Source organism: Lygodium microphyllum, chromosome 30 (genome assembly GCF_053477565.2).
Source record: "Lygodium microphyllum isolate KBCC chromosome 30, Lygodium_microphyllum_v1.1.10, whole genome shotgun sequence".
Lineage (NCBI taxonomy): Eukaryota > Viridiplantae > Streptophyta > Polypodiopsida > Schizaeales > Lygodiaceae > Lygodium > Lygodium microphyllum.
In genome coordinates, this window is record NC_141164.1 from 45039857 (window position 1) to 45048004 (window position 8148).

General features: G+C 41.0%; 1 protein-coding gene across 6 annotated transcripts; it reads right to left on the bottom strand.

Annotated features, from left to right (window-relative positions):
• Window positions 1-829: 829 nt before the first annotated feature.
• Window positions 830-7241, bottom strand: LOC148009803 (putative sucrose-phosphate synthase 2). Of its 6 annotated transcripts, none has more exons than XM_087673329.1 (14): window positions 7052-7241; window positions 6141-6572; window positions 5679-5768; window positions 5101-5327; window positions 4814-4877; window positions 4009-4698; window positions 3796-3930; window positions 3575-3706; window positions 3312-3488; window positions 3156-3209; window positions 3004-3066; window positions 1933-2835; window positions 1695-1822; window positions 830-1594 (listed from the first exon to the last, which is right to left on the bottom strand). In XM_087673329.1, the coding sequence occupies exons 2-14, from the start codon at window positions 6396-6398 to the stop codon at window positions 1321-1323; spliced, it is 3195 nt and encodes a 1064-aa protein (XP_087529455.1). In that variant the 5' UTR covers window positions 6399-6572; window positions 7052-7241; the 3' UTR covers window positions 830-1320. The 6 variants fall into 6 exon arrangements, with proteins under 6 accessions (XP_087529455.1, XP_087529449.1, XP_087529451.1 ...); XM_087673323.1 differs by having other exon boundaries at window positions 5101-5330; XM_087673325.1 differs by having other exon boundaries at window positions 5101-5330; window positions 6141-6663.
• Window positions 7242-8148: the final 907 nt, after the last annotated feature.

The window sequence follows — 8148 nt, forward strand, 5'->3', positions numbered from 1 at the left end:
AGTCTTTAAGACTAAAATGAGGGGACGAAGGGAGGGTGTACACAAATTTTCCTTGAAATCGACTATAGATGCAAGGATCCAGCCACGTTCCTACTGTTGTTGATAAGGGCTAAATAGAAGTCATGCCCCATGAACTTGAATTGATTGAGCATAGCACAAACATGATAGGTCTACATAAACAAAGGAGAAAACTCTTTCCTCCCTAGCTATTTTACCCATAGGTTGCACATTATGAAGTCTGCATACCTTTTTTTGATCATCTACAAAGAGAATGCCATAGGAGATCTAAGCACTTTGGCATTGTTGCCTCCAGCCATCTTCCTCCTCTCATTTCATGCTCTCGTGCCATTGGGACTCCATCACTTCCATGTCCAAATTAGTAATAGCAAGGAAATCCAGCTCCATGGCCTCACCATTCCTGGAGCTCTTCCTGCACAGGAGCTCCTCCTCTCCATCTTCCTATGGTCTCTTCCCAGTGATTGGCTGTTGCATAGGTAACCACCATGTGTCAAGTGACTAGTCAGCCTGATTAAATGGGAAATAATGACCTTAAATGGGATAAATGTGCATGTCCCCAATTTCAGTCCTCCAAGTGATCAAAACAAAGATTTTGATCATTAACCTAACCACACCATGAGCTCTAAAGGATTATTATCCTGTACATTCAGCATTAAGACTTTGAAATTTTTTGGCTACATGCATTATTCATACATTACAAATTATCACATTGGTACTTAGAAACCAGTTCGAAATAAGGATTTGAAAATTAATTGGCTGCATGAATTCTTGAGGTACACTGCGAATTGTCACATTGGTACTTAGAAACAAGTTTGAAAGAAGAATTTCTTGTTAAAAAAACATGATAATGGTTCTTTAGTCTTGAAAAACATGGTCCTCTGATGGAATGACTTCTTGGTCATCTCCCTTTTATTTTTTGCCTTGAAATACTTAGGCTTAGATTGAAAAGACTACAGCAATGAAGATTTATAGATCCAAAGAAAGAAGGGAGACCTAAGAATGCACAAGAAAGACTCTACACAAGGGTGTCAAGCCTATGATGGTTGTTGGCAGTTACTCCTACAAAGGGACTAGGATGGATATTTCTAGGTCCTGATATGGACAATATAATGTACAAACTGATTGCACAAGGCAAAGCTTAAGCCAAGGCACTCAAAAAATTTCCTCAGCTATACAAACTAATCTGATTCCCTTTAAAAGCTGCTAAAATTGAGTCACTGGTGCTCTAGGAACAACTGGCAAAGGGAAAGGGTTTGCATATACACATTACAAAGAGAAGTGGGCAGACACAAGATGCCTTATTCATGTTATGAGCTTCTTCAAAGCTTCTTGTATGGTGTCTGAGCTGAAAGCAGATTCAGTACTGACGATGTTTGGACTCTCAATTGGAATCATATCTTCTTTGTGATAGCTTCCACTGCCACGGAGAAGCCGCTCCGAGCCATGATCTACTGCATCCTTCAATATGATGGTCTTGTGAGTACCTGAAAGCAGCTCTTCATAGTCCGAATCCCCTGTCTGACCAACAAATACCACCATATTGCTGATATCGGTCCCCCACCTTACAAACAAATACCTGCAAAGAAACAAAATCCAGACTTTAAAGGATTCCCAACATGAGAAATCGGAGTCAAGTTTTCTGGCATGTTTGATCAGCAGAATCATACAGCACAAACCTTAGTGCCAATGCCCGCGACGCAAGCAGTGGTAGCACATAGAGTGCTGTTTCAGATTTACAATACAAAACATGGCACCTCAATCCGCGCATTCTCAAATTTTTGCGAAGCTCCTCGACTCTCAGAGCCTGCATCTCAAACCTTGCATTAGCATAGATCTGATATACTGCACCAGCTGCACCACAAAACTTATAAGATGTACAGTACATACAGTCTAATAATAATCCTCCCAGCTTACCTGCGCTGGATTGTTCACTTTGTACGCAAGTCGGTGGTCACTTGCACGACAGGTGTCTTCCAAGATGGCTTTGGACTCTGTGCCTGTAACACTGTCACCAACAAACGACAAGATCCTGGACATGGACTTCCTCAAGCCCTCCCCACCCCATCGATAATCAATGTGCATAGCATAGTCTTGATCAGCAGAAAACTGGGTTTTGGAACCAGTGGAACCATTTTCAGCATGAGCATCAGGATAATATATTTCACTGCCACTGCCACATATCAATGCATCGAAACTGCTAGCCTGTATTTCCCCTGAATTCAAAAGCTCGACTGTTTCTAGCAACGTCATTGCTGTAGAAAGAATGAATCCAGGCAAAAGTGTGGAAGATTCATGTTTTACTGACAACATAATTTCCCGTATAGCCTCAATCATTTTCGTGTCAGGCTGTCCATCAACACCATAAGAATCCATAGTGATTACAAACACCCTCTTCAACTTTCTGTGCCAGATCCTCTTATCCACCGAACCAAGATGGTCTGGATTTCCATGACCTATGGAACCAGTCTGAGGTTGTAATGCACTCTCTAAATTATCAGACCCATTCCCTACTGCTTTATCGTCGATTGACAAGTGGGTATGAATATCCTTCAAGGAGTCCCTTTGGAAATCTTCATCCAATATTTGCTGTTGACGCTCGGGCAAAGAACCATCCTGCCATTTTGGATGTCGCATTCTGCAGTGTGCGATTCGAGCAAGATAGGTTCGGCAGTGCTGTGGCCAGGAGTAGTAGTGTATGTTGTCAAGTCCATTGCGCCGGCATTCATTCCATAGGTTCCTATCCGATACAAGTTGCAGCAAAGCTTCAGCAATAGCTGCTTGATCATGGGGATCAACCAGCAAACCGTTTTTCAGAGCCTGCAGAAACAGGTTGAGAGCTACACATTGCGAAAATTCCCGTGATAGTTGAAATTTAGGGGAACAAAATTCAGACCTCTACTTTTGCAATACAGTTCTATAAGCCTAATGCAAACACCAAAAGCCTCCAAAATAGTCACACAAGTTTGAAACAAAAGTAGCACTTACTTTGTGAATGTCAACAGGGCCTCCATTCCGCGTTGCGACCGTAGGTAAACCATGGGCAGCTGCCTGCCAAAAACTCAAAGAAAGTCTGTTAGACCTTGCCATTCATTAATTTTCAATCTCTTTATGATCAAAACTTAGGCCCAGAATAATACCTCAATGAGGGTAAGGCCAAATGGTTCTACTAAAGCCGGATTAATGAATACCCCCTGTAAATCAGAAACATATAAACAACCTCATTATCACCTTCTACACAATAGCTCTCAGAATGTGGCAACCTGACTATGGAAGTGAAAGTGCAAATATTTTGCCTTTGTTCTTGCTGCAAGTCGGTAGATATTGGGAACATCTGTCTGATTATGATGCTTTGGATAAGCCACTTGTCCATAAAGATTGTGCTTGTCTATAAGCTTTAGTATTGTTGTTAACACACTGGCATTTCCTCCAGACATATCATCTATATCATCTCGATTGCCCATGATTAGAACCTGATTTCCAGTTAGAATAAGATGTGACTACTAAAAATCCTTGGGAGGGTGCTGCAAAAACCGACACATTTATGACTCAACCTTACCATGTTTGCCAACTCCCTTAAGGAGCGGCACTCTCCGAATGCCTTTACTAAGGTAGTCAAGTTCTTTTTTGGATCTGGCCGTGCCAGAGCTAAAATAATGGGCTTATGGGGGTTGCTGAAAAAGCGTTTGATCTGGGCAACATGAAATATGTACTCAATTCCAGCTTGGTTGCAAACAATTTGACTACTGGTTATTGGCTGAAAGAACACACACATAATACCTCTGACCATATTGGGGGTTCCGGTTTTGGTGACACTGGCTCACTGGGCAAGGACCCAGAGTCAATATCACTATCTCCACCATCTCCAGCATCTGCTGAGACAACATTGCTGAAATCCATTCCAGGAGGTATCACCTATACATCAGAAAGTCACAATCACTACTAACAGCCTTTGATTTAACGCACTACAGACAACGGTTCCGGACCACATACCACCATGCGTGGCATGTATCGTCCATGTGAACTCATTCCTTGTTTAGATCGAGCTCTCAAGACTCTTTCAATGTTAACATCAAAGCCATCATACAGGCCCCATTGTTCCTCAATCTCCTGCTTGGTGCTTGTGATCACTAGCTCAGTGGCATCAAGAGAACTCTCTTCTGCCTCAATTCGGCGCATGATCCTATAGGTGCTATTTATGTCCTCCTTGGATTGACGACCTTGTTTCAGAAGCTGCTCCAGTTTGTTCCTACCAAGTGAGTGCCCAGTCAAGACCATAGGAACATTCAAAGCACCTGAGAGCAAGTATGCAGCATTCCCAGCATCTGCATAATGTCCATGAATCACATATGGCCATACATAGTGTTCACCCCCATTAAGTTGTTCTCCTAAAGCCTTGGTCATATTGAGTACATGATTCAATGCACCATCCACAAACTCTGGGATGTATGGCCACAGGCGTTCTTTAGAAATGTACTTTTCACGTGGTCCACATGGTATGCGAACAATATATGCACCACTGCTTTCCCCACCAGTTTCTGCCTCTCCATGGTTTAGCATCTCTGTTGGCTCACCATAACTCCAATCCACATCTGGTGAACAAATTTGACGGGTCAAAAGATCAACCCGGTAAACTTCTGGCATCATAGCCAATGCTCTTGCCAGTTCCACAACATACTTGACCTGCATTAAACAGAGTAAGGGAAATCCGTATCAATCAGACGAAAAACGACATTTCTCAATGCGATACTGCTAACTTGTGCTTGTAGAAAGACAGTGTCTTGATGTAGCGGACTACCTGTCCACCTGTGTCCGAGTCCCTCCCAAGTTCCATGTTGTAACCTCGCACAAGCCCATGGAGACTGTAGACAAGAAGACTAGTATTGTAACCACCAAAATATTTTGCTCTTACATGTTATAATTGGAATCACACACTCATCAAGCCTTCTATAGAGACTAACCATAGCAGAAAATTATATTAAAACAGCACATCTTGGAAATACACTTGCATTTAAGTTCACATGACAAATAGTCTATCTTCACATCCCTGAGAGTTTTCATGTTACAGCAACTGATTAGTGATACCTTATAAGCACAATGTATAAGCTTTTCTTTTTTGGAGATGGTTGTTGCTGAATGAACATGTCAAAATCTGAGTATTTCCTTGACAAGCTCTTTTGAACTTTGTGTTTTGGGACATGATCTGGCTTTTCCCCATCAGAAAAGTCTGATAGCTCCTTTGTGGCATGTTTATGGCCAAGCTGCCTTTCATAATGACGACGTGCTAGTCTCTGTGCATCCTCCCATTCAATCTGCTGTCACATAATACATGAGATTGCTTCAATTATTTGCTCCTCATTGATTTGGCATTTCTATCAATCCTCATGTCAACACAACTTTGTAGAACAAACAACCCTGTGATGACGCTCATCTTTTCCCTACCTTCAACATTAATCTAGTTCCCTCTCATGCAGTGTGGAAACTGATCACAAAAATAGCATCTATCTAACAATACCTTTCGCAACATGAAAGCATATGGTCAAAATTTGGGTCTTTATCCCATATTAACAAAAGAAATTTGTATTAAAAGATAGACACTTTCCCAGGTTCACTACTGAGACTTTGCTTCATTGGCAATTACTTTCAGTTCTTTGAAAGTATACCTGTTTCTTTTTGCGTGTTAAATGCCATATTCTCCAGCATAAGTTTTCCATTCTGTTGTTTCGTGTTTGTGCACTTCTCATGGCAATACTCTGCAAAAGAAGAACGCACACTTAAGCAGAGATTGGGATTTTAACTAGGTCAAATCAACAATTGACAATCCAATTAACTGACTGTATGGAGATTAGTTCCACTGAAAGGGTGTAGCTAAGTGGAGAAAAGGGTACAGCCAAGCTCTTCATGCTTGGAAGGTGATAGGCAGCCTACACAAGGCACCAGGTGAAGACAATACCCAGGAAGAGTATTGCAGGTCTTAATGTCCTTACACTCTATGCTTAGGAGACCCAGTCAAACAAGAAGGCTGAAGTAATATAGCTGATGCAAAAATATGTTCTAGAAAGCCAAATCTTGAACTTACAAGATCTTCAAGAAAGACACATGCAACTCAACCATATCAATCTGACCTTCATCCATGTCTTGTAGAGGTCTGCTTCATCATAACCGGTGATGACCTCCTCGACAAAGTACTTTGTTGGGTTGACAGTGGTAGCAAGTGAAGTGAGGCTGCCACCACCCGCTGCAGCAGCATCGTTAGTGGAATTCGAGATTACGAGTTGAGGAGGGCCATCTTTGAGGCCACGCACCCGGTTGTCCTTCGCAATCACAGCCCCAGCATCCAATATGGCCTCTAGATATCCATTAATCCATTCATTTCCATCCATGATAGAAACTCTCCCCCCTCTGCTTTCTTGATGGGATTTCTCAATTTCTCAGTCTCATCAATACACTTCCTAATTTCTCAGTCTCCAGCAATACACAGCTTCTTCAATAGTGTAAAGCGATTTCTCGAATTCTCTCTCACAATCTATCAACTGTCTCCCCTCTTTGCCGTCTCTCTGTCTCACACACCCAAGAAGATGAATGGAATCAAATAAGCTGCGAACTCCGGTAGCCTCAAAACTGTCTCGCAATTCCAAATGCACAATCCTGAATGCAGAATCGAACAGTACGCAGCACGCAATATGAAACAACAAAAAAGAAGCACGATACGTTTGAAAAAGACAAGAAACTCTTTCCGAGAGAGAGAGAGAGAGAAGGGTGGGGGGAGGAAGGGAGGGAGTGGTGGCGCACAAACAACCTCACTTCAATTAGAGTGATCAGAAGACTCGGGGGCAGGCAATCTATTCATGGGGCGACAAAGAAAAGAAACGGAAGAGAGAGCAATTCATAAGTCTCAATTCTGAGCATTTTGGACTGCACTATAAGGAGGAGAGGAAAAGAAAAACTAGAAGGGAGATGCATGAATTCTTCAAGAGAAAAGCCAAGCATTCTTCGTGTTCTTTTTCCTTGTTAAATTTTTTTTGTGCAAACCTACCTTAACATATCAGTGTGATTGAGCCTTGGAAGAAACTGATCCATTTAGCTATCACATACCATAGCCAAAAGCAAGAAAGAGAGAGTGAGATTGGAGAAAGGGAACACAAGAAACATGCGAATTTTTGAAAAGAAAAATGGAGAGACACACAGAGAGTCTCTCTCTCTCTCTCTCTCTCTCTCTCTCTCTCTATTCTAAACCTTATACATGCTCATCATTATATATGTAGAGAGAAAGAGAAGAAGAAAATGCAAATAAAAAAAGTTCCTCCTTTATTATTATGATTCTAAAGTATCAATATAAGTTAAATTACTAGTCTAGTATTGCCTTCTATCATTTTCCTATAGTACATTTCTAATGCACTTACATACTTATACACATGCGTGCATCCTAGAGAGAGAGAGAGAAAGAAGAAGTAGTAGCGGTAGCAAAAGAGGAGAAGACTTTTTACATAATAAGAACAATTGAGATGAATATTCACCACTCTCAAACCTCTCCTCCTCAATGATATATTATTTTAATCACATCTACATGATATTATTTTGAGTGTAGGTTTAAGAGGCCCCGAACATTTGGAGAGCCTTTTGGACCTAAGTATTATAACAAACCTTTGAAATATATCCTTCATTTGAGGACTTCTAATATTATTTAAAGTTATAACTTTTACACTATGGATTTTTTTAATTGCCTAATGGTTCATGCCATTTTTTAACTATATGTTCATATAATGCCTTGAGCTAGCGTTTTCAAATCTCATAAGGTACTTTTTCCAATATCTTAGTTCATAAATTATGTTTTCCAATATTATCAAGTGGAACTTAGATGCCCCAATCTTTCCCTCAATCCATCTCCTTGAGCACATATACTAAAGTATTGGTATCTACATATTGCTTATACAATTACCAAAGATGCACGAAAAGCTTTTGTAGGAAGTTATGACACAATCATCTCACTACATAAAGTAATCTTCATTCTAGACAGTGGCCATGTCTTCAATGAGGTAGCACTTGATTCACAGCCTTGTCAATGGCCCACCATGATATAATAGGAGAGCCCATCTATAAGAGGAAGAGGAGCCCAGGCAAGAGGCACATATG